Source organism: Protopterus annectens, chromosome 7.part1, assembly GCF_019279795.1.
Source record: "Protopterus annectens isolate FY-2018-M chromosome 7.part1, PAN1.0, whole genome shotgun sequence".
NCBI lineage: Eukaryota > Metazoa > Chordata > Ceratodontiformes > Protopteridae > Protopterus > Protopterus annectens.
The window spans coordinates 211,997,738-212,025,054 of NC_056740.1; the positions used below are offsets into that span (position 1 = coordinate 211,997,738).

The window sequence follows — 27,317 nt, forward strand, 5'->3', positions numbered from 1 at the left end:
TTTTGGCTAGGCTTGTATGGGCCCTAGGGCCGATAGCCTAGTACCTACCTATGAACGTATGAACCTATGAAAGATAGAGGACTGACATTATACCACTTAAATGTCCACCACACATACCTCTCAACTGTCCCTGATTTTCAGGGACATCCCTGATTTTGACTCAAATTTTAACTCTGTCCCTTTTAATCCCTCCTGAAACTAGTGACTTTTGGAGGAAAGGTGGTGAATTACACTTAATGAATAATGACAATAATTAATTTTACTTCAGAAAATGTGTATTCATTCATATGCTCTGATTCTGTCAATGTTTCAAGTTAATAGCACTAATATTTTAAAAGTGTCCTTGATTGTCCCTGATTTTTTCTTGACTTGTCCCTGATTCTGTTGAAATTTGTCCCCAATTGGTTGAGAGGTCTGCCACCACAGTACAAGAGAGAGACAATTGGCTGCTATAACAGTAATATTGTCCACTTAAAAGCTGAAGTGGCAGGACAGATTTGGTATTATTTTTCACATAAATTTGACACAGAGGGTGCAACTTACCTACTTTAAGCTTTCTTAGTGCACAACCTCACTGTGTAACTGATTGGTTCTTACCAGCTACTCCACTCCGTGGCTGGCTATACCCTCTCCGTTCGCCCTTCAGGCTCACTCCACTCCCCTACCCTGCCCCCAATTCTCACCCACCCCAGTGCTCCTACATTTATACCTCTAAACCGCACCCCATCCCATTATAGCCAATCAGAAGGTCCACCTCATTAACATTCCCAACCCTTCTTGTTACCTTACTCTACCTTTTTAGAACTTTTCCAAACCTCCCACATAGTATCTTAAACTAAACCATCACAACGCCTATATTACCTACCCCAGTACACATAAAGCTATTACACTTGGTTTCACTCTTACCTTCTCTAACTATAGCCTACCCGCTACCCTCCTATGAACATCCAATAAGTCCACAATTTCATTACCCCTCCAAACATACTGCCACACCAACACTAGCTATTTCGCAAAACCACATAAACATTGCATTCAAACCTGGCTACCTACTAGTTAAGTATCATAGACTGGCCCACATTAGGTATAACAATCTAAAAGCTAGGAAATCTCTGTACCAATATTGTAAGCTTCTGAATCCTATATGCAGAATACAACTCCACTCCTTACTTGTTGGGGACATTCACCCAAACCTCAGCCCAAAGAATACTCCTACCACTGAACTCCATAGCCCTAACCTCTCTAGTACACAAACCCCTACCAGACCTTCAAACTCACTCTTTATAGCACATCTCAATATATGCAGCATTAACAATAAAGTTGCCCACCTCCACACTCTCCTAGATATCCACTTATTTGACATCCTATGTCTAACAGAAACATGGTTAAAACCTGCAACTAAAGATAATGAAGTCATCCCACCTGGTTACAATATCCTGAGAATAGACCGCACAGCCAAGAAGGGAGGGGGATAACAATCCTTTACAAAGCAGGGTTACAAGTTACTTCTTCAGACCTTAAACCACCTCTAGACAATAATGCTGAAATCCTTATTTCTAAGATTCGGCTCAATACTTATAAATCCATATATATCATCTGTATCTACCTTCCTCCTGGTAAGAACATAAACACCCTCAAAAATATCCTTAGCTGGCTTTCTGTAAATCTCCCACAAGAAACTATAGTTCTCGGTGACTTTAATATCGACTGGAAGTGCTGTAGTACTGAACACCCTACTACCCATATTAACCTATATGGCTTTTCTCAAACTATTACCTCTCCAACCAGGATTAACAAACCCAGTAATAAAGAAAGTACCTTAGATTGTATTCTCACAAATAATCCTCATCAAACATACAAAGTAGGGACCCTCCCAGATGATTTAAGTGACCACTCAGTGACCTATATTGTCAGGCATAAGATCAATATTACCTACCCAAGTACATTCAGGACAATATGGGCCAAAAAAAATTTTAATCCTGAACTTTTCCAAAGTGAACTTAAGGCATGTAATTGGTCACCAGTAAAATACCTCCCACTTGATGAAGCCATAAAATACTTTAATTCCAAATTCTTAGCCATCCTAGACCACCACGCACCAACACGTTCTATAAGAAATAAGACTAAACCTGCCCCATGGCTCTCAAAAGAAACCAGGCAAAAAATCCTTCTTAGAAACAAATCCTGGACTAAATGGCGTACTACTAAAAACCCAACAGACCAACAAAAATTTAGACAACTGAGAAATAATACAAAAAAGTTATTCTCTTAGATAAAAGAAACTTATACTTCCAACTCCAGCAAACTCACCAAAATAAACCACAAAAGTTCTGGGCAAGCATTACCAGACTTCTACACCCAGGCCAATCCATTACACCAAACCCACAAGGCACTAACCTTGAGACTCCCATACAAACTGTCAATGCCTTCAATACCTTTTTCACAGAGGCCATCCAATCTCTTGCCAGTCAACTATCCCCAGACAGCTCAACTCTGTCAACTTCCATTACTAGATCATTCCCCTCATTTCAGTTGTAATCAGTTCCAACTTCTCTCATTTGCACCCTTCTCCAAAAACTAAAACTAACCACCCCCTCAGCTGACCAACTACCTGCAGAATACCTGCAAAAAGCAGCTAAAGCCATAGCCTATCCCATTTCCATACTGATTAACAGAACCATAAAGGAAGGTACCATCCCAACTATCTGGAAAATCTCTCACATTATCCCCCTACATAAAGGTGGTAACTCAAATGAATTTTCAAACAATCGTCCCATAGCCTTACTTTCTTCATTGGCAAAAATAATAGAAAAGTGCATCCATAGGCAACTACTACACCACCTAATCCAAAACAACTTACTTGCTAACCGTCAACATGGATTTAGGCTATTCCACAGTACCACCACTGCCCTCTTAGCCTTTACAGACTGCATTAACAAAAAACGTAACATCAACATTCTTTCCTCTGCACTCTTTATCGATCATTCTAAAGCTTTTGATATGGTTAACCACCAGCTGCTTATAAATATACTCAAATCCCTTTCATGTGATGCACTGGCTGTAAAATGGTTCCAGTCATACTTAGACAATAGACAGCAGGCTGTGCTATGGGATAATAATATATCTACCCACCTCCCTATTACTCTTGGTGTCCCTCAAGGCTCCATGTTAGGTCCGCTTCTATTTTCCATTGTTATTAATGACCTACACTCAGCAATTTCTCAAGCTACCTGTAAACAATACGCAGATGATTCCACAATAATATGCTCAGCCACTTCACCATCTGAACTACAGTCCTTAACCCAAAAGGCATTTAATACAGTTGAAAAATGTTTTTTACAGTGCTGTCTCCTCTTGAATCCCCCAAAAAAAAAAAAAACTTTTGCTTTTCACTCCTACCCAGAAGTCCATCCCAGTAGATTTTACAGTCATATCAAATAATGGCACTCTCATATCTCCTGACCCAACCACCAAACTCTTAGGAATAAGAATAGACAGCAACCTTAACTTTGATACTCATATTAACAACACAATAAAAACAGTCAATAAGAAACTGGGGTCCCTCTACAGAATCAAACCCTACCTTACACCATTAGCTAGAACCACTATAGCCCACACTCATTTAATCTCCACACTCCTCTATGCTTCACCTATATATACTAATCTGTCAAAAAATAACCTCAGCAAACTGGCAATCTCCTGCAATAATATTGCTAGATTTGCCACTGGCACTCCATTTAGAACCCACCATCGTCTTAATCTAAAGCAGCTAGGATGGCTAGAGCTACAACATCAGCTTCAATTTCATCAGCTTACTATTGCCCATAAGACCCTTTACCAACCTACCAATATTCCAATACTCTCTATCCTCATTATTCCTTACAAAAATCTTAAACACTTACGCTCATCAAATAAACTACTTGTTTGCACAAGTAAATCCAACAACTTGGCAGGAGATTCTCTGTTCTTTAACACTGTTGGGAAAAACTGGAACCTACTTCCCAGTCAACTTTTATCTCTGTCTTCAATATTGCTTTCCAAATATAACCTGAAACTATACCTTATAACACATTGGTTATGCCCCTGTACTAACCCTGACTAGCTCACCTACCTTAGAACACATTGGTTATGCCCCTGTACTAACCCTGACTAGCTCACCATCTTTTTATTACTGGTTACTGCTCTCCTTTTACTCTTCTGTACTAACTCCAGTCTTTCTCCTTAATAACAAAGAGACCATGATCTTGTAATTTAAGCTAATGTATATAGAAACATCATTCTAATGCATAAAATTTTTTTTAGTGTTTGTGTTAAGATTGTTCACATTTAAGGTATTTTACTAAGATCATTTGTTATATTATTGTACTGTACCAACACTTTTGTAATTGTGTGTTTTTGGAGCTTATCTCCCCGGGCCTCTACTGAAAATGGGCATGTATCCAGTTAGACTAGCCTGGTCAACAAATGTAAAATAAATAAATTAATTTTGTCTACACTTCTACATTTGTGTTGTGAAGAAGTGTATAGCTATGGTTCTCTCCCACTACCTTCCTGCAAATTCCCCTATTCTTTACACTGTGTCCTCCCCTCTGCTTGCCACCTCTATTTCACCACTTTCCTGTCAACCTCATTTTCACACATTTAATCTGGTCAAAAATAGAATCAGACAAAACGCATATGGCCAGAAATGGCTCATAAGAAATTCTTCTCTTTTTCCCCCTCAGCATTTGTGCAGACTTTGGCATCACACACAAATACCAAGTGATGGTGAATGGCTGTTCATGTCCTATGGAAAAACCTGGTCACTTGTTTCTATCACCCACAGTAGTCCAATTATCCTCACGCAAAGTTGCTTAAACTAACTGTGCTATCAGAATACAGAGTAAAGGCAGACTACAGGAAGTCACTGGCAACAGTTACTGTAACAATTGCTTAACCACTGGCTGTAGCCAAGTGCAACATCTTCTGTGGAGTGCTGACATAAATCAGTTGGCTGAAGATTCATTTCTGACCATAGCATCAGGGGACTGATTCCAGATGGATCTCACATTATTTCTTACTGTGATGATGTACTTCTATGATATGTTTCATGACACATATCTTAATCCAGTTAAACATTTGCGGACACATCCATGACCATAAAGAAGATTTAGTAAACCACCTTTAGTCTCAGGTTTTGCCTGTCCTACAGTTTTTTGATCCACAGAGCCATCATTTACTGATGCAGAGCATAGCAGATGAATACTTAGAACACACCATAATGATGAAAATTAATGACCTATAACATCACCCTTTCATAGGAATCTGTATATCTGTCTCTATATTCACCCCTTCTCTCTCACCTCTTTGTACTGGTCACTATTCTTTCGACTGCTGAATGTAAATGTCATTTTATGGCATGTTCAGACCACCATTACTTTGCTGAAGAATAATACCTACATATTTCATTGACAGAATATGATATCACTGTCCTTTCAAAAGTGTGATTTTGACACAGTTGAAATATGATTTCCTTGGTGGGCTGTAGAGATAATGATCAAGTCTGTAAACTTAGTTTTTCATCTTGACAACAGTTCCAATCTGGCATTAGATAAAACTATTTCTGTCTGCCTTTATAAGTGTCTTTCATGTGAATGAGTTGCCTATGTCTCTGTCTAAGCCCTTTCTGTTTGATCAGTTGTAATCCTCAGCATTTGCACGAGGAATGGCAATGAGTGAGTGTAGTATGTGATGCTAAATGTCATTTCAGGTGTTACTGCAAAATGTGCTCAGCATTTGGCTTAAACTGCATAGTACACCCAGTGAACATGTGATTTCCCTGGAAGCATGCCTCATATGTAGTAGGTGTAAAAGATAATCTCTGTAGCTATTACACACACACACACACACACACACACACACACACACACACACACACACACACACAATTTGGCCAGGCAACATATTTAAAATAGTCATTCCTTGGTATTCTTAATGTCATGAAAAAAATACTATAATAATCAGATTCTGACATGATTTATAAAATGATCTACTTACTGGAGCTGGACTCTGCTTCATTTCTGCTTTTTCATTTAGCTAAGAGAGTTTACACCTTGTGCCAGGTTAAGAGTTTCTCCACTAAGTAATGTCCAGAGTGTTGACAGATGTACATCAATGCTAAGTCTGTTTGCACTACAGAGCACAAAACAAATTAAAGTCTTTCATTTTTTTTCCTTCAGAAGAAAACACTTCTTGCTGGCAGCCCAACACTGTGTAAATGAGGAAGGCAAGCAGAACACTTAATTTTTTGATGGAGCTTTGGAGCTAACATGGAAAGGTAAAATACAAAATGTGGAGCACCACTAAACAACTCTAAACACTAGCATTTCACAGTTCGAGTTCAACACAACAAAGTATAATCACTTATGCGCTAACACTTTGCCAACATCTGTGCAAATACATTTCTCATCATTGCGCTTTAAGAAGAGATTCGGAACAAAAATAAGTATTGCTACTTGATTATATTACTTCATTACATGGCAATTGTTTAATGTACTCATGTGAAATGCAGTGAACTGAATGGTTAACCAACCATGGCAGCTGGGTTTGCACTACAGCACTGACACACATGATATACAACCGCATACAGCCTTGACAGACATAAATCATTACTTTTTTTATAACATCTGCACTGGAACATCAAGTATTGCTTGGTACTGACAGTCCACATTACCCATGCTTGAGCACTTACCGCTGCTAGTATCAGTACCATTCATTAAGGTTTAAATACCATCATCATAACCTGATGATCCATGAAGATTTCATTGTCCATCCTGTGATTCACAAGTGTATGTGTCTCATATCCACAAGACAGGTAGGTACATGTTACTGTTAGTTCTTCAGTATACATTAATAACAGCATAGCTGATACAGGTCAGCAGTATGTATGTATATTTGATCCTAACATTTACTCCGTCATATCAACCAATATGGATTTTCACAAAACATTCAACATCATAACACCTTCTCTGATATAGAATGAGAAGCTAATCCTACATATTACAGTGTAAAAGTCAGATCTCTGCAGTGGTGCTTGAGTTAAGTGATGTGTCCTATAGATTCCCTATAGGTAGGGGTTCTAATCTCACAACAGTTAAAGTGTGTGTGTGTGTGTGTGTGTGCGTGTGTGTGTGTGTGTGTGTGTGTGTGTGTCTGTATGAATCTATGTAGTTGTGTAAATATGATTTTAAGTACTGATGGTCTCAATAAAGTGGTTGCTTCACATTAATTTTGCACTGCACGGTGAGTCCACATCAGTGTCAGACCCTTCTCCCAATATAATTTTCTCTGCAGCTCAGATGGCATCCTCTATAAAGTACACTTTCATACTGTTTAAGTCAGACTTCTGCAGTGGCACTTGCACTAAGTACTATACTTTCTAGATTGCACAAGTAGGGGATTCTAATCTCACAGCAGTCAACTTGCGTGTACAGAATTGTGTAAATATGACATTAGCTACTGCTAGCATCAATATAATAGTAGCCTGGAGTAAATTTTACACTGCAGGGTGAGTACATATCAATGTCAGACCCTTTTCCCAACATCATCATCTTCATTGTAACACCACACTGATGTCATTCTCGATAATGTGTAGTCTCACACTTTAAAAGTAAAAGTTTTGTAGTGGGACTTGTATTAAGTACTGTGTCCTCTAGATTGTATTGTTAGATAGGTAGGGGGTTCTAATCTCAAAACAATCTACTTGTGTGTGATGGTGGGGCCATTGCATCACTGGAAGATTAATTCAACAGGTGTGCTCATTTGAATCCCACTCGTGAGCAACATTTACATGGTCAGATCAATCTCACATCCCTTTTCTCTCTGTACAGAAATGCAAACTGTCTGCAACACACTGATGATGTCATCATTTCCATAATGCACTCTCAAACCACTAAAGTCAGACCTCTCTACTGTTGAGTGTGTATAATACATTTGTGTGTAGATTCTGTCAGTCGATATGTAGGGAGTTCAAATACAGGAATGACTGTCTGTGATTATGTGTTTCTCCCTCTTATTGTGCAGAACATGTTTCAAATACATATATGGGATATATCCATACAATGTGCTTGTGCTGTGCAACTACTTTTTAGCAGAAACATGAAGCTCATACACAATGGTGATGTTATCCTTTGAAATGTGCAGTGTCACAGTCATCAAATAAATCTGTAGTTGCTCTTGTGTTTCAGCAAACCTTCATAAGCCTGTAATGCTATCCATATAGCTTAAATCCTGACATCACTCCTTACATTCATTATACATGTTGTTAATAGTGTTGTCACTGACATGTGCTATGTTGTTGTGTAGACGTTGTTTCCTGTTACAAGTATTTATTGTACATTTCCTTTGGAAAGGTTGTATTGAAGACTGATGCTGTCATTTGAATAGATTGTCATTCCATCACAATTGTAGTAAAGCACCTCCTCAAGACTGAGGACATCAGATGATGTAAAGTATGTTGCTGCCTAAGTAAGGCATGTGTTCCAATACAGGATTATATCCACACAGGACATAATTGTTTTTCTACCATCACAGTGACAATAGCTGGGGGCTACAGCTGTTTTTGGGTATACCTAGCATCAGGCAAATATTGTTTGTTACAACAAGATTTTTCCTGAGTAATTACAGGGACACATATTCCCTGATTGATACACATGATATAATGCTTTCACATGACCACACATATGACAACTGGCAATGCACTTATACCAGGGCACATTCATTGATCACACTATTGTGTTGGTTTTCCCAGTGCTTAGGCTAGTGTTCCAAAGCAGCATTGAGTGACTGTAAGCATTTGTGTCCTTAACTGTTCTGCATGAAAGACATCCCTTACAATTATACTTTGTATGTGTAAAGTGGTGGCAGCCTCCCCCATCCAATTTTAGAAGCTAAATATTATGGGCAAATACAGTACAGATGATTGAATGACTTTGCATAGATGGAGTTCAACAGCTGTGATAACAGTTCCACTATGGCGAATGTGATTAATAGACATATTGTCATTTGGAAGAGTTGTACAGCTTGATGTTCAATTCTAGCATGGGCTTTCATTTTCTGTGAATGTACTGATATCACACAACAGCCATTACATCATGTCAGTCTTATCCCTTGATATGTTGCACAAACACGTGAACATAGCTTTGGATTTCATGGCAGTAGACTTTTGTTCTTCCAGTGAAGTGGTGAGAGTGTTACTTCAGCAGATGCACTGAGTACTATGGTGTGCACAAGGTGCTTCAGTTCTTGGGTGGTATATGTACAGAATGAAGCCTGAATGGAGAGAGGGGCATGAATGGAGACATGAAAAGTCAGCAAGCAAAGGAGAGTATTAGTGCTGAAATTGAATTCATCCTCAAGTCTTGGTGAGTACCTTCATAAGGTGGACCCTGTTTTCTACAAAATCTCACCAAGGTGACACTGATATGTAGATTGTATTTATATAGCATATATCATGGCCAGAAGTAGGTCAAAAATTAAAAGAGAGAGCTGGGTGCACAAGACCCAGAATAAAAATGTGCCCAATCCTGATAGGCACACTGGTGCCAGGACTGGAAATAATGACAGTATAGAGTCCTCAAAATATGGAAATATTCCTACTATGGGGCCAGGCCAGGCCCAGGGGGAGGATGGCCCCCCTATTGCAGAAGAAGTAGAATTCCACAAAAACTGATAGGCCAAAGAAGAGCCATAAAGATGATAGAGTGGACTATTGAAGATAAGAAAGAAATTATGTATTGTTACTATTATGCAAAAAGTGCAGAATTTCCAGACACAGGATATACAAAATGATTAAGAGAGAAAATAGAGGAAAGAAAAATACTTCCACAAGAAAAACTGTCAGAAGCTTCAAATGAAAAATTGCATTCGCTAATACAACAGATTTGTGAAAAACAGTATATCGAGCAAGAAACATTAATCTGTTTGGAAAAAGAAGTATCTGAGGAAGTGTAAAAATATAAACAACAAAACAAAGAGATATTTGAAAAGTATAAAAAATAAATATGGACATGGGAAAGAAAGAGAGATTTGATATGATGCAAATTTATGCAAAGGTGAAAGCCAAATGAATCAATATAAAGAAGGCAGCTCTAAAGATATTAAAAGATAAATACAGGCAAAAGCATCTGGATATGGAAAATTTCACAATACAAAAAATAATATCACAAAGATGGAACATAGAAAAGAAGATTAGTAAAGCAGAAGTTGAGAAAATAGAGATTGAAGTTAGGGAGTGCCTGCTAAGTGAAGGAGTTGGTGGAGAAGGTCTAGCACAGCTTATGTTACAGCCTGATGGAGTGAGTCCCCAAGGTAAGGAGAAGCAGGAAGATCAGAAAACATCTGAAGAAGAAATATGAACACGGGATAGAAAAAGAGATTAAATATGGTGTAATATTTATGCAAAGGAGAAGGCAAAACTAACTAATATAAAAAGAGCAGCACCAAAGATATATGAAGAGAAATATAGGCAAAGGAATCCAGACATGGAAAACTTTACAATACAAAACATAAGAAGACAAAGAGGGGGAAAGTAGAAAAGGAGATTAGTAATGGAGAAGTTAAAGAAATAGAAATTGAGGTTATGGCATACCTGCAAATATACCTCTCAAGTGTACCTCATTACGATGAACGTACCTCATTTGGGGTCTTAAAAAGTTCATGTTTCTCAAAGTTCCTCAATGTTCCACATTGAAAGACTCTGACACACATTCAGTGTTAGGAATTTTTTTAAGTGAAATCCATGGTAAATAGAAATTAATCATATTAATTCATTAAAATATCTTCTTTTTAAGTAAAACCAGCATATTTTAACCACCCTATGGCCTTCCTAGTTAAAGTTGTTAGTAAGTCATTAGTATGTGTTCCACATTTTGCCCATTTGTTCCACATTATGAGGGCTAGTGTTCCTCATTTTGGGGATGGAAGGTTGAGAGCTGTGCCTGCAAAGTGAAGGATTCAGTGTAGAAAATCTAATTCAGAAAGCACCACAACAGGATAGAGCAATAGATATCCAAATTAAGGGGGAACCAGTGGAACAAGAAGCAATTGGTCAGGTGTCATATGAAGATAATTTGGAGCCTTCTAAAGGAAACCAGTATAAATGTTCACTTGAAGCTAGATAGCAAGAGAAGGAAGAGGAAACTGTGGAAACTCTGATGCAGTCAATGTTGAGGAGTGATAGGCCAGTGAGTTCCCAAATGACAGGGCAATGGATGGTACAGGATGAAATTGAAGAGAATGAAGAGAATGCACCATAGGAAGATGCTATAAAACCTTCGAATGCCCGCAGAAAATGGAAAACAAGGGATGTGCCCTCAGTTTGGAAGAAAATGAGCTAAGATAAGAGTTGCTTGATTTAATAGACATAGACAGGTATATCAAGATTAATGAAAGAAATATACTGCAGAAGGTTAACAAAACCCAAAAAGTCAGAAGCCTGATAAAACAAATGAACACAACACAGTAATTTGGACTGTTCATAGAAATCCATGCAATATAACAGAAGTAAACAGGATATATTACTGAGCAGCTAAATTAACTGATAAAGTTCTACCACAAGAACACAGGGTAGTGAGGGAAAGGAAGGGGAGAACATGAATACCATCATGGAAATATCGAATAGAGAAAACTATAAAGCAGTTAAGACAAGAAGTGTCACTGTTAGAAGATTATAGAAGATGAAACAGATCAACAAAAATACTAAGAAACCTAGATATGATAAATGCAATGAGCAATATTAGAAAAGACCAGGATATATCATGCACTATCGGAAATAGCAAACTAAAAATTTCAGCACAGGCAGAAAAACTTAGAAGATACCAAGATAAATATAAAGGAAAAGTACAAAATAAGCAATTTATTGATGACCCAAAAAAGTTTTATAGAGAATTGGGAAACAAGGCAAAAGGAATTGAAAGACTGCCAAAAAAAAGAAGAAAGAGATGCCTTTTGGAGAAATATCTATGAAGATCCTGTGGAACATAACAACGATGCTAAATGGATAGAAGAAATTAAAGAAAGAATAAGACATTTAAAGATACAGGATATGAAATGGGATGAAGTAACAGCAAAAGAGATTGAAATAAAGTTAAGAAAAGCCTCTAATTGGAAAGCCCCAGGCCCAGATGCAGTACCTACCTTTTGGCTAAAAGTATTAACATCTTTGCAAGAAGATTTAGCCATGAGTAATAACTATTTATATGCGCACCCCGAACAGACACCAACTTGGCTAACAACAGGAAAAACAATGCTCCTACTTAAGAGCAAACCTGCAAGCTACCCTAAAAATTATAGACCAGTAACTTGCCTTCCGATGACTTATAAACTATACATGGCAATTGATGCCAACAGAGTTTATAGTCATTTAGAAAAAAAACTCAATTATGGCAGTAGAACCAAAGGGCAATAAAAGAAAGTCATATGGAACAAAGGATCATTTGTTGTTAAATAAAATCATAGTGGAGAACTGTAAAAAGGGGAAGAATCTAAGCATGGCATGGATTGCCTACAAAAAAGCATTTGCAGTATCCCACATTCATGGATGAAAGAGTGCTTAAAAATGTATAAGATACATCCTACGCTGATCGATTACATTACAGTGACCATGAAACGGTGGTAGACCACTTTGCAATTAAGCCATGATAAGGGACAAATTATTATCCAAGGGCTAAAAATTCAAAGGGGAATATTCCAGGCTGACTCTTTGTCACCGCTGGTATTCTGCCTTGCCCATAACCCATTAACATTATCTACTTAACATTAACCATTAACCATTGTCTACTTAACAGCTTAGGCCATGGCTATAATTTGGCTCCTAGAAAACAACAGTGTAAAGACTTCTCATCTTCTCTTTGTTGATGATTTTAAACTGTATAGCTCATCAGATGAGGAGCTGAAAGCACAACTGCAAGTTGTCAAAACTTTTTCAGATGATATAAGAATGTCATTTGGTCTTGATAAATGTGCAAAAGCAACCTGTAAAGCAGGAAAACAGCAACACCAGGAAAACATCAGTTGGGACAATAATGTGATATAAAAGAACTTGAGCAAGAAGGAGTGTATAAATGTTTGGGAATTGATGAAGGATCAACAGTAAAACACAAACAGATGCAAATAAAACTTAGTAAGAAATATTTCAGAAGACTTAAATTAATCCTGAAAACAGCACTGATATCTAGAAACAAAATCCAACCTAAAAAACAATTTGCTCTTTCTGTCCTAACTTAAGAGTTTTGGAGTGATTAGCTGGCCCAAAACGTGTTGGATATAGACAGGAAACAAGATGCTTCATGCTCACCAAATGATTTATAAAAATCAGTACACACCAAGATTTTATATTCCCCATTATAAAGGAGGGATGGGCCTCCTTGAAATTGATTACATGTATAGATCTGCAATTGTGGGACTCCACATGTATCTGCTGACCTCACAAGATTCAAAACATAGTGAAAGCTTTGAAACATGAGGAGAATAAATCTAAGATTACTTCTCTGCTTTATTTAGCAGAAGCATATCGGCATCAAGCAGAAATGGAAATCAAACCAGAAGTACATAAAAATCAGGCAGCAACTGAATGTGCCAAAAAACAAAGATGAAAAGGCAAGAAATGTGGAAAATGCATAAATATAGTTGCAAGTATAGAAAACCTCTGGAAGAACCTCATGTTGATCAGGAACAAATGCAGGAATGGTTTAGGAAAGGTGAATTCATACCAAGAGATGAAAGGTTAATATTGGCGGCACAAGATAGTGGGCTACGTACACATTGAGTCCATTGAACATGTGGGAGAAACAGACAACTCTAGGTTTTGTAAAACAGAATTGGAAACAGTTGCACACCTCATTGCAGGCTGCGACATACTAATGGCAGAAGGACTGTATACTGAAAGGCATATTAATATGACCAGACTGTTGCACTTTGGATTGTGCAAACATTATGGTATTGAAGTGGCTGAAAAACACTGGAAACATGAGCCACAAAGCATCATAGAAAATGATGAAGTTTACATCATATAGGATTACCCAATACCAACAGTTCAAAAGATAGATGCTAGAAAACCGGATACCATGGTCCAATAAAAGAACAACAAAAAAACAAAGCCAGCAGACAATGGCAAAACTGTAAATTTAATAGAGTCCTATACAGCACATAGGTAGTCCATAAGAACAGACTGGAAATCCCACCGAAGAAGGCTAAGTGAAGTTTCAGCTGAAACCGGTCTGTTTTTATGGACTAACTATGTACTGTATAAGAGTCTATTAAATTTACAGTTTTGGCACTGTCTGCTGGCTTTGTTTTTTTGTTGTGCTTTCAGTGGTTTGGAGCTTTGCAGTTGCCATATGTACAGGGAACATTTTTTGGTCCAAGAAAAGAAGACAAAAGTTGCATTGATCATTGAAATCGGCACACCCAGTGACTACAGTGTCCTGTGTACAGAGAGACACAAAGTCATAAAATATCAGTATTTACAAGTATAAATGAGACCAATGTGGAAGAAAGATACACAGATAGTTCCAGTAGTAGTAGGAGCAATGGGTCTTATAAAAAAGAGTCTACAATCATACTTAGATATGCTACCAGTCATGTAACTCCGTACGAATTGCAGAAAGAGTCATTAGTGGGCACATTGTGGGTGCTGCAAAGAGCACTTTTGGCAGACATCAAAGAGTGAAACAATACTAATTTCATAAACTTTAATCGTACTTTGACTTAGGAATAGGGTCTATTCCCATCATGGTATTAGAAACCCAAAAGATTTGGAGAAATTAAAAAGAAAGAAACCTTCCTTGACCATGGAACATTGATATAGGACTGGTCACAGTTGTGTGCACGTGAGCATACTCATTTAGTTGCCATCAGTCTGACATGCTGATATGACATTCGTTCTCAGGGATCCTTTCTTAATTCACACACTAATTTCATTTCTTTGTCACATTACCCATTGTTACCTACTGTGACAGATGCCAACAATCCACAGCTCTGGGGAATACATTGCCTCATAGTTTGTTTACATCTCTTCTCATCTGTCAACACAGTAACTGTATCAGGCAGGAGTGCCTTAAACAAGGGTATTACATATGTCACACTCTGCCCCCACATTTGTAACACCACAAACACCTACATATGGGATACATAATCATTAGAATATTGAAATGCATAATTCCCTTCAAGGGTGATTCTCCTCATACATGTGTTAGGCGTATTTCTGTGGTATACACAGTTAATACACAGGTCAGTGTTAGCAATGATGGAATGGGTCCGATTCTTTCAAAAGGAAATTGTGGCTTCTGAGCCATTATTGTTTTCCAACATGTTATATTGACAGAATGCATGATGTGAAAAGTCAATGACATTCATATGTCATGTCATACCCCTTTGTTATATGTTAATTTGTGTAACTGTCACATCCTATAATATCATGCCTGCTTTCATCTACCTATATTTGCTCAGGAAGTGTAACTCCCATTAATTAGTATAACGTATGTTTAACAAAATTTTATTATTAGGAAATTGTCTTTGTGACAAAGACATTCACATCAATTATCTTACTAGATTTTGAACATTTATCCTCCCCTCTTACATACTTCTGTATACATCTCTTTGATTTCTGTGCACATTGTCCTTAGTACACATTTCCTGTCTGTTATCGGAGTATTGTAGTTGCCCTTGCTGTTTCCTCTCCCCTCTTACTTATTTCTTTATTCACATGTATGATTCATTGTTTTTTCAAACACCTTTATTTAATTATCACTTGTGTATGATTTATATGCACAGTTTACTCGGTACACTTTCCCTGCCTGCATACAGCTTGCATTATTTGCCTTATCTAGCTCTTCCTGCTGTCCATGCAAGCACACTTAACAGGTTTGTCCACAGGCAAGCCTGTTTGTATACTGTGCGCACACGTGCTGCTCAACACATTTTGCTGGCTGCCAACACTGTTACTGGCCACAAAAACTTCCTTGTATTCATATAAGCGAGATGGCAGCATGTGTATGTGATTAGTGCTTCTGCTCATCATGCGAAGCTTACATGATTGTTCATAAATCCCTGCACAGACTTGATCAAAACATGATTTCAAGGCAACTGATGATTATTTTGACAAAGACGAGTTTCATTTCAGTTTTAAAAGTGGTAAAAGACTAACAAAAAACTTCAACATTATGTGAAGCATTGTTTCAATTTCAACAGCAACATCAAACTGAGAACAGAAAAGGTTGTGAATTTATAAATATTGTAAATGTATACTTTGCAAATGCTCATAGTTTACTAAACAAGGTGGAGAAATTATACACCATGCAAAAATAAACAACTTCCTAATATTAGTTGAACATAATCATGGCTGGATGATGATATAAATATTGTAGCATTTTATACATTTGAATGTTAAAGAACAAAAATCGGCAAGAGGTTGTATGGTAATTTTGGTATATGATTCTTTAATTTCTAGATTACTACTGAGAAATACAAAAACTTAAATTCTTATTGCTGAAGTAATGGAAGTGATTGGCTCACATATTACAGAAGTTTGAAACTGAATATCAAATAACAAGTACAGTTTATTAACTGCATTGTTAAGAATTTAGATTTTAACAATAGCGTCGTGTTGGGTGATTTCATCTACCCTCATATTAAATAGACAACCAAAACTTGTGAATCCATCATGGAAGGTGAATTTTATGATCAAATGATGGCAAAGACAATCCCTGGGATTCATTAACACCTACATTAAGTGTACAAGTGTACACCATTCTGAGTGAACAGACAACACAAATATAACTCACACCTTCTTCTTTCTAATTTTAATTTTCCTACTGATTCTCTAGCACCCTTAGATATTGAGGGGGACTCATAAAGGTCACCACGAAGTGTAAACTACATGTACAGTCTAATCTTTCTGAGTGACTAGAAAGCATAAAAATGTGCTAGGGATGTTCTGGAATACAGAATGTGTACACTTAGTGTAGGTGTTCATGAATCCAGCCCAGTGTTACCCAACTGGTTCAGTCTCCACCAAAAGCAACAATATGTTAGATTTATTATTAACAAACGTTGTAATTCAGACTATGTGGTGTTTAAATTTGCAATCCATAGAAATAACAGTACATCAAATACTATGATAACTAGATGCAATTATACCAACATAAAGAATAAAGTTACTAGGTAAGAACTTGATGCAAGTTGCTGGTATATATGGCATATACAGAAAATGTTCCAGATTGCTGGGAATTACAATCTACTCCTTGATAGACTTAAAAAAACTAAGAAATTAGATGTGAAAAAAACTCTCTCCTCCATAATGAAATACTTATTTAACAAAACCAATGAAGAAAAAGAAGTGGGTGTGTAGAAATTATGCAAATATAGAGCCAGATTAACTAAATTAGACTACAATAAAGTTTGTAAAAATAAAAAAAAATGCCACTAGGCAAGCAAAAGACAGTTAGGGTATTAGATTGTGTTTGAGTAGTCACACCAAAGTTTTACAGTTATGTGAACACTGTAAAGGCAACATCTATTCACATGGGTCTGTTGATAGTAGAAAACAAGATAATCTGTGACAGTGGGGATATAGCAAATACATTTCCCAGAATTAGTGTCTTCTAGGGATAACACATATATAAATAAAAATGTTATAGTACCTGAGAAAAAGAAAAATGTCTGTACATTATAGAAGAGATAGTTAGTTCATCGATAAAACTATTAAATCAAACAGTAGTATAGATCCAGAGTGTATATTAAACAACTTTATTGCAAGCTTTATGGGCATCTTAACTATCCCACTTACAGTTCTGTTTAATGCCTAACTTACCCATGGAATTATTTCACATTCTTGGAGGTTAGGCAATATTGTACCTATGCATAAGGGTAGCAGTCATGATATGATTAACAACTATAGACTTATAAGTTTGGCATCCTTTCTTGGCAAATGTTTTAAAAAAATGCTTGTTATTAATATTGTGTAATGATAACAACACAGGCCTGGATATTGATATCCATCTACATGAAGTTTCCAAAAGAAGATTTACATTTACCAGCTAGTAAAGCTATGGATATAGGAATTGCAGTTAGTATTGTTTAAACTGACCTGGCAAATACCCTTTGATAGTATTCTATGTTGCATAATTGTAGATTGTATGGTTAAACGAAATATAAACCCATATATTATTGAGTGGGTACACCGTTGGCTTGGTGGAAGATATCAAAGGACAAAGGTGCATGGATGTTTTTTTTAATTGGACATCCAAAACTTCTGGAGTACCACAGGGTTCTGTACTGTACCCAGTTCTATTCAATTCTGTGTTTTCTACTGTGCCAATGTGTAATACATATTAGACATCTAAATTTGTTGATGATATTAAAATAGGGGCTTACATATCATCTGTAGAAGATATAATTTCTTTTAATACCTATTTGACATTCTTGAATAAATGACTTCTGGAAAATTGTCTATTAATTAAATATAACAAATATGAAATAATTGTATTTGGTCCAGTTAGACAGGACTATATTGTCATAGTTGGAGAACATTGTTTATGTAAAGTAACCTCTTATCAAGATCTGAAAGTAGCAAAAAGTAACAGTATTACATTCAAAATGAATGCAGTCATCACAATAACCAAGGCATTGAAATTAGTAGGTTGGATTAATAGAAATATAACATCTAACTCTGAAACTGTTTTAAGAAATGTATTAATTTCATACGTCACACCAATTATTGAACATGATTCTTTGTTTTGCAGTTTTAAGGGTGATATGCTTACCCGGAAAAATGTTCAAAGGAAGTTTTCAAGGAGACTTGTGAGTTGTAAAAATATGCCTTATAAAGAGTGACTGGAATTTCTATGGTTGTTTTCTATTAGTTATAAATTAATAAGAGACAAGCTGTGTTTTGCATTTACAGCACCATTTAATAAAGAATTAAGAATACTATTAGATATTGAGAAATTACAGTCTGAAAAGTGCTTGAGAGGGTGCAACCTTTTTACAGGATTGACAAATGCAGCATTGTAAGAAAAACATTTGTTTCTTTATCCATTAATAAAATGTAGAACAAATTAACTCTATTAGGTGCAGTCCTAACCTAGAAATATTTAAAAAGGCCTTAGATACTTAAGTTGGCCCTTTGTCTTATTCACAGGGCCGCTGTAAGTATTTTTGGGGCCCCCAGCAAATATCAAGTTGGGAGCCCCCTGGGCATTTATAGTCTAAGTATCAACCTGTCAGTGCCACCCTTCCTAAGCAACCTTTAAATTCATATTGCAAACTTTTAGGAGTAGTATGCATAGTCTTATGTGTAGCTACAGTGCTCTTACATTATGACAGGCCTTTGTACCACACTGTGTTGGCCCATCTCGCAAAGGAACATTCACAGTTATTGGCATTTAGTTGCAACAGTAATACGACTCTATGTACAGGGTTGGACTTATATGAAATGTTGCAGAAGGTACTACCTACTGTTTCAGTCTCCCAGCACACATGCAGAAACACACAAACATCATTCATTGTTTCTCCCCATCTTGAGCTATCCATACCATGTACATTACTACGTTGTTCCTTTTCCCAGATTTTGCCTCAACTTCTTAGCTTTTTCAAGAAGCCATAACTTGCTCTGAAGTGCATTTTAAAGTTATTTTTTTTTCTTATTATAAAACCTCTTCATCCAGTGATGGCTTGAATAGAAATTGTGATTAAGGAAAGAAATTCAATGTTAATTTTCCTTGCATTCTTTCAAGGTACCTTTCCTGATCAAGACAGCACAGTAAATTCAATTAGGGCAGGGCTCCCGGAAGCCATAGGTTTATAGATATTCTGCGATGCATTTTAGAGCATTTTCCAAACCTTTTAATCCAATAGTGGCCTAAACAAAAATGCTGAGAATGAAAAGTGTTTCAGTCTTATTTTTTTTTTCTTTCAAGGAAGATATAAGTTGTGCTTAAGGCTTAATGTTCAAAACTGACAAAATAGTAGCTCACAATACAAAGATCCTATCAGGCAAAACTTCCTTCCTTCCTTCCTTCCTTCCTAACCTCCCAAAGAAGACAGTCACTGCCTAGTGCATCTCTCAGGTGTTAAATTGGGATAAAAGCAAAGGTTCAAATGGCCGCAGTCATGTATTTCAAGTGACTCCTGTCATACATATGCATAATATGCCTTCTCACTCCTCATCCATAACCCCCAAAGGCAGCCACCTATATATGTGCCTGATGTATGATAGTGAGAAGGTGAAAAAAGTAATGATTACAGTAATGTATTCCACTTCGTTGCTTCTAGACAGTACACTAGCCCTACACAAGCTATAGTTAACTTCTTTGTACACTTCTGATGTTTGTGAGAAAAAAAATGATTACACTGTCCCCAGCCCAAACACTAGCTATAATGACCTTCTGTGCACATTTCTAAGGTTTGACTGTGATGAAAATTAAAGAAGTAATAACCACACCATCTCCAGCTCTCCACAAAACCTGCAGCAGCCTTCTGTACACACACATCTCAGTAGGGTTGGTTTTAGAATGGGTGAGGTTGAGAGCAGAAGCCACCTCTAAGTCCAAGTCAAAATCCACTTATACAGTCTGGGGTGGGGGGGGGGGCACCATACTCCCAGAAAATGTAAATGTCTGAATGTTCTGTGATATATTTTATGCCTTACTTTTGAAATATAATTAATTGTTAACTGCATTTTTACTGATATCCTGAAGAGTAATGTATGTGTAGCGGCATTACTGGGTATGTGCATAGATAAAAATCAGTGATTTTTCATACACACACTCTAACACAAGCACACACACACACACACACACACACACACACACACACACACACACACACACACATATGCATATGCCATAGCAATACTAGTTTTGCAATTATTTCAGCAAATAGCAATACATTGTGCAACACCAGTACCTCCACAACAGATCAGTGATTGTCATTTAGCAGTTATCAAACAGCAGCAGGAGTAAGTCACTTTTATTTACCTCATTGAGGAGTAGTACATACCTGTCACTGTCTCTGATTTCACAGACCATCCCTAATTTTATATCATAATTTTTCTCTGTCCCTTGTAAAAGATTTGATTTGCTGGTAAATCATTCAGGATTACAGACAGTCAATAAATTCAGACATCAGAGTTCCATACTGCTGTTGTCCAAAAAATGCATTTTGATGGAAAATGCATTTATTCTAATAATTTTGTAAGTGAATTAGCGTAATATTTAAAATGGGTTCCTGATTTTGAGCTTTTATTTCACTATTATTTTTGGCTTTACCCAGAATTCTTGAGCAAAGTTGTTGAGAATTATACTATCTGGTGTGCTGCCAGTATTTATAAAACACCCTGATAGAGAAAAACATTCCTGAAGATTGGAAGCATTAGCTCTTTTTAAAATCAAAGGTTTGCAGTGAGATAATCCACTCTGGGCTGCTGATCTCTCTAGTGCTTACAATGCTAATGTTCATTATTAGCTTTATTCTAACAGGGTCATATCACAGCCCTGCTCAGGTTAAAGAGTGTAATCAGAAAATTTATACAAGTTTTTACACCTCATTTTTTCCCAACCAGCAGCAGCCTTTGTGGGGCCCCCACACATTCAAGGATGATGAAGGGTCTCCCCTGCACCCACTGGTATTGCAAGTACCTAAAGCTTATGTTGTTTTTTTTAGTGGAGAGAATGTCCACCAGCAGGATTTAACTAAGCCAGGGCACTATGTCAGAGGTAACATATCTAACAGAATTGTGAAGCCTGTTACTTGACAAACCACTGGTAGTATAACTAGAGATATCTTAAAATTTTTAAACCAGATATAAATGAGTCATTATTAACCACCTGGTTTATTAAGTCTACAACACTGCTGTACTAGCTTTTGTTGGTTTAAATGACATGTTACAAAATATTAAGATAAGACAACTTGCTGTGGTTGGGGTCCCCCAAGACCAGGGGGCCCCCAATGACCGCAGATTTTGCTGATGCCTGAAGCTGACTATGCTTATTCATGTAATCCAGTGACAATGTTTTGACTTAACCTTTGGGCTTCATCACAGTAAATAGAAACCTTGAAACTGTAACATAGGCAGTGGCAATAAAAACACAATCCAACAGTTGAAAGATACATACAGTAAAAGTGTACATGTTGTAAAAAGTACTTTATGAGATAAATCAACATTGCAAATGAACAATGTAATTTACATGTAACAATACAGAAATGATCTGGAAAAAGTTTCTTAAAAACAACTGTATATCAAAAAAGTCAGTGGAAGCACCCATAAATTCATCTGTGTTGTGTACTAATAGACTACCTTCCTGTTTACTACCAACTGCCAGTGATGGAGTATATATGCATTTTCACATGTAAAATTATGACTTCCCATTCAAAGCAGTATTTCTCATTTTAAAGATTTTCATTTCTCATGCAGAAAAGCTGAATGGGGTAATTTTATTCTGTGATTAAACTTTGCATGACTATATTTTGTTCAGATAAGCAGACACATTATTTTGCTTTTAAAGCACCTTTCTGAGCTGTGCTCTGGTTTGATTTATTAGTTGAAAGTCTCCACCTTTATGCAGCACTGCTGGTTAAGTACCAGTGATATGAAAGAATATCAACAGTAGAAGTCATCTAATTGATCTCATGTCTGAAATTACAGTAAGTTCTTAGGTCAGAGCTTCTGCAGTCCAGGAGAGAGCAGGACTGGAGTTGATAGTCCCTCCTTGCTAGCAACTGGAACATAGATCTGGTTGTTTCCTGATGTAGGGAACTAGAAACAAAAACAAATGGATTGTTTTTATGGTCATTCTTATCGTCACCAGCTGAACTACAAAACTGAAAGCACAAGCCCATCTATAGTAACTATACAGAAAGCTTCAAGCATAGTTAAGTGTGTTGATCATTTTATTGATGTTGGAATGTCCACTTCTATGCACAGCAAATTTAACATTCACACTGAAAAGCATTCATTATCTACAAACGAAGATACATGTAACGTTTTTTGTAAGATGAGTAATAAAATTAACATTTGCATGATTTTAAAGGCTAAAAAACAAATTAGTTTTTGAAAATGTAGTGCCAGTGTTCAAACAGCATACACAGAGTCCAACTACTTTCATGTTCCTCAGAAGTATAGCCTCACAAATACATAATCATTCAGTCATAGTTTCTTCAAAAAAATCTAGTTAAAGTCATCTAAATTCAGCAAATGCAATAATTAAAATCTCTACTGAGTCAAGTACAGACTAAATACTGTGCTATGTTATCACGCCATATAATCACTCTGTATGCAAAGTGGTCTGACAGTGCAATACAAAAGGTTGTCATTTACGTGACCTAGAACGATGAAGTCTCGCTTATGACCCAGGTGACCTGGGTTCAATTAGTGGCTCAAGTACTAAGTAGGGGGGTAGGGCCATAAACTAGGTGATGCACTACTAGACAGGCAGTGCATAGCTTCATGCTTCCCTCTGCATGCTTCTGGGAGTGAGGGACTTTAAATAGTCATGTCACCATGCAGGTGGGGACATTCGTCACACAATGTCTGTACACCAGTAAGCAGACTTGAAACCAGCACAAACGGAAAAGGGCTTAATATACCACCCATCTACAATATGACTGCTTCTCCCTGGTTAGCATAAACCTCAACCCTGGTGACTGCAGGGGAACAAATTGGACAATTGTATGTCCAGGGAGGAGAGCCGATGGTCAGTGGAGGGTGGTAGAAAGAAAAAAATTTAAATAAATAAAACAAAGGGTTAAAGCAATGGACAGTTAATAAGCTCCACCCTGCAGATCTAAGTTTGACTTTGATTCTTTCAGCCTCTATTTGGCTTCCATGAAAGCAACTTAAGCAGAACAGAGCTCTCAGATCACCCATGATAAAGAGATATTCACGTATAGTGCCTTTCCTTGTTAAAATAATTAAGTTGTTATACATTTCTCTTGCCAGATGCTATGTAATATTATACCATGTGTGTGTCTGTCTGTGTATCTCTGCCTCTCTCTCTCTCTTAATATATATAGATGGTGGCCATGCACGGCATGTGACATATATTGACCTGGTTAAGGCCTTTAATACTATCTCTCATGTTGGCATAATGCAAAAGCTAAATGCTTTAAAAAATTGACCAATGTATGGTAAAATAACAAACTGGGTGAAAGAAAGAACCTATACAATGCAAATTGCAAGTGTTTCATCAGAAAGTATGAAAGTGATCAGTGGTGCCCATCAGTTTTCTATGCTGGCACCTCTCCTTTTTATATTTACTTTTCAGATCTCCAAGCAGAGAGTAAGACCTCTGGCTACCAAAGTTTGCAGAATGTTGCTCTATGACACGCAAACCCTCCAGAATAAACTTACCCTAATAAACTCTTGGTGTACTAAAAATGGGCTCAAACTAAATGCTGAAACGTGTAGTATCATCACTTTTGGTAGACAACCCCTCCTCTTATCATACTATCTAGACAGTGCACCTCTACAGAATAAAATGTTGTTAGAGACCTTAGTACTTATGTTGACAGTTCCCGCTCTTTTCACCATCATGTAACAATAGTTGTCAGGAAATTATTATTATTATTATTTAGCCTAAATAATTGCCAAAGGAATATCATCAACATTTAAAGAGGTAATCACTCGTTTAAACTCAGCAATCATCAGGCCAATTATCGAGTACAAAGCCCACTTTTGAGTGTATTTCACTAAACATGTCAAACAATTAAAAAGACCCTAAAGGATCGTAACCAAAAATGATCACAGGCCTAAAGTCCCTTAGCTACCAAGAGAGGCCAGGTGCTCTACCCATTCTTTAGTGCCTTACAGAATTTTGAAGGGAGATCTCTTATCAACCTTATCTTACTGCTAGAGACTTGAAAGCCCTGGACTTCCTGTTTCTCTTTTAGTCCAATATCTATACCAATAATAGAATCAGAGACCTAAATCTTCACCAACAGATGTATAAAACACAATGGAGAGATATGTTTATAATCCAATGCCTCCCAAACCTCTGCAAAACGTTTTCCCTACATGTTAAGCATTGTGACTCACTGTCTTCCTTTAAACATATACTAGACAACTGGATGGATATCCACAAATTCACTCCAGGATGACAGGTGTAGCTCTCCTGGAGAAAGGAGGTACTGCCTGAGGTACTGGCAAGGCAAGAATGGTCATGAGACTCAGTAGTGGCATTGGAATATCTATCTGTCTATCTATCTATCTATCTATCTATCTGTCTGTCTGTCTGTCTGTCTGTCTGTCTATCTATCTATCTATCTATCTATCTATCTATCTATCTATCTATCTGTCTATCTATCTATCTATCTATCTATCTATCTATCTATCTATCTACCTATCTATCTATCTATCTATCTATCTATCCATCTATCTATCTATCTGTGTCTGTCTGTCTGTCTATCTATCTATATGTCTGTCTGTCTATGTATGTATCCATCCGTCTGTCTGTCTGTCTGTCTGTCTGTCTGTCTGTCTATCTAGCTATCTGTCTATCTGTCTGTCTATCTATCTGTTTGTTTATCTATCTGTCTATCTATCTATCTATCTATCTATCTATCTATCTATCTGTTTGTCTTTCTATCTATCTATCTATCTATCTATCTATCTATCTATCTATCTATCTATCTATCTCTCATCCCCCATAATTTATTGAGTATGCCACTTCCACAGTGGATAATTTTAAACTACATGATTAAAGTAGGCTTTTTTCATTTTATGCACCTGATTTTATTTCCATGGGATGATGTCAGCATCACAGTTTCTGCATTCAGTTTTCTGGACTCCCTTGCTAAGAGATGATTTGCACACTACTTATGCTAATCATTTATTCCCACTTACAGTGCAAGAGATAGAAAATGAGTCCTGGAAATGTCATATACTGAGGTGGGCCCCTATTCCCCATAATCTTTTGTCTTGTACTTGATATCAAGGACATCAAGATGGTAGTGATACAGTGCATGTTTCCACATACGTGTAACTTGCCCATGAATTATGGCAAAATTGTAGGGTGTTACCCTTGAACCTTTCCCATAGAAAAGGCATGCAGGTCACTAGCTACTCACTTCTTTTCCTGACTGTCCATCTAGTATTTGTATCACCAATCAAATGTATATCACCATCAGCACAAATGCTATTCCAACTCAGAATCCCCTGCATGGGCATGTACTCTGTATTTTAATTGTAATTACATTTTTATTTGCAGTTTCTCATAATACAGCACAGACAGCTAAGGCTCTGAACTACTAACAAGCTCTGCCTACAGCACCCTGTATCCTTAGGTTTGGTTCTCTCATTCTCCTAAGCAAGATAATTAACCAGACAGTGTTCAAAGGTCACCCATCAAAAGGGATACTTGTACCTAATAGATTACGTTAACACAAAAGAAAAAATATTATACTTATAATGGAATCTTGTATACCACGATACATACATTTTACTCCATTTACCTTAAATATGTTGACAGTAATCGAGCCATTAAACTGATGAATGAATAACCTGGAGGGTTTTTTAACTTAATATATGCTTTTATACTAGCTGTATGCCATCCATCAACCCATCCAGGCAATCACCATAGTTTTCAAATGGCTCTACACTGTGGTATTTTATTGTAATTTACAGGTTCAGCTCACAGCGCTGGCCTTCTAAACATGCCAGCTACTGCTCATTCCTGACTCCAGTAGACAGTCTGCTGCATGTTTTGCACATACTAGCCACAATCCCCAGTTGCTGCTAACAGTGGCACCCAGTACAACAATGAACCTTGTTGCCTCCCTGCCTACAGGGTGGATGAACAGTCACTGGCCACTGACTCCCATCCGTCTTCACTGGGTCCACCAGTACCTGGGTCATCTGGGTCACTATCAGGGCTTTTTGTGCCTGCATCACAGAACAGAAATCCCATAGTTTAGTGAATGGAAAGCATGGGGCTTTGCCAATTCGCTGCAAAATATGGATGTGTGATGGATTTGCTACAAATGTACAGTTGATCTTCAAGTACGAAAATCTTACAGTAGTACAGTACAGCTAATCACTGGCGTACACCATCAAAAGAGGTGCTTGAGCCTAATGGATTATATTAACAAAAAAGGAAAATATCATACCTGTAATGGAATACTGTGGCAGTACTATAAAATTATAAACCTATAGTACTTATGGGATATTACCTCTGAAGTGGGTGTATCATAGTAGTAATAATAATAATAATAATAAATAGTAATACCCATTTGTTAAACTAGGTAGGCCCCCTGGACACTCGCTCCCTTTTCAGGGATGACCAGGGACC

General features: G+C 37.1%; 1 protein-coding gene across 2 annotated transcripts in view; it reads right to left on the reverse strand.

Moving 5' to 3' along the window:
- Positions 1–20,904: 20,904 nt before the first annotated feature.
- Positions 20,905–27,317, reverse strand: part of LOC122807697 (ETS domain-containing protein Elk-1-like) — a 195,795-nt gene continuing 189,382 nt past the window's right edge. For both annotated transcript variants that reach the window (XM_044078660.1, XM_044078659.1), the window contains exon 5: positions 20,905–22,789. In XM_044078660.1, coding sequence (XP_043934595.1) covers positions 22,691–22,789 — 99 coding nt within the window. In that variant the 3' untranslated portion in view covers positions 20,905–22,690. The remainder of the gene's footprint in view (positions 22,790–27,317) is intronic.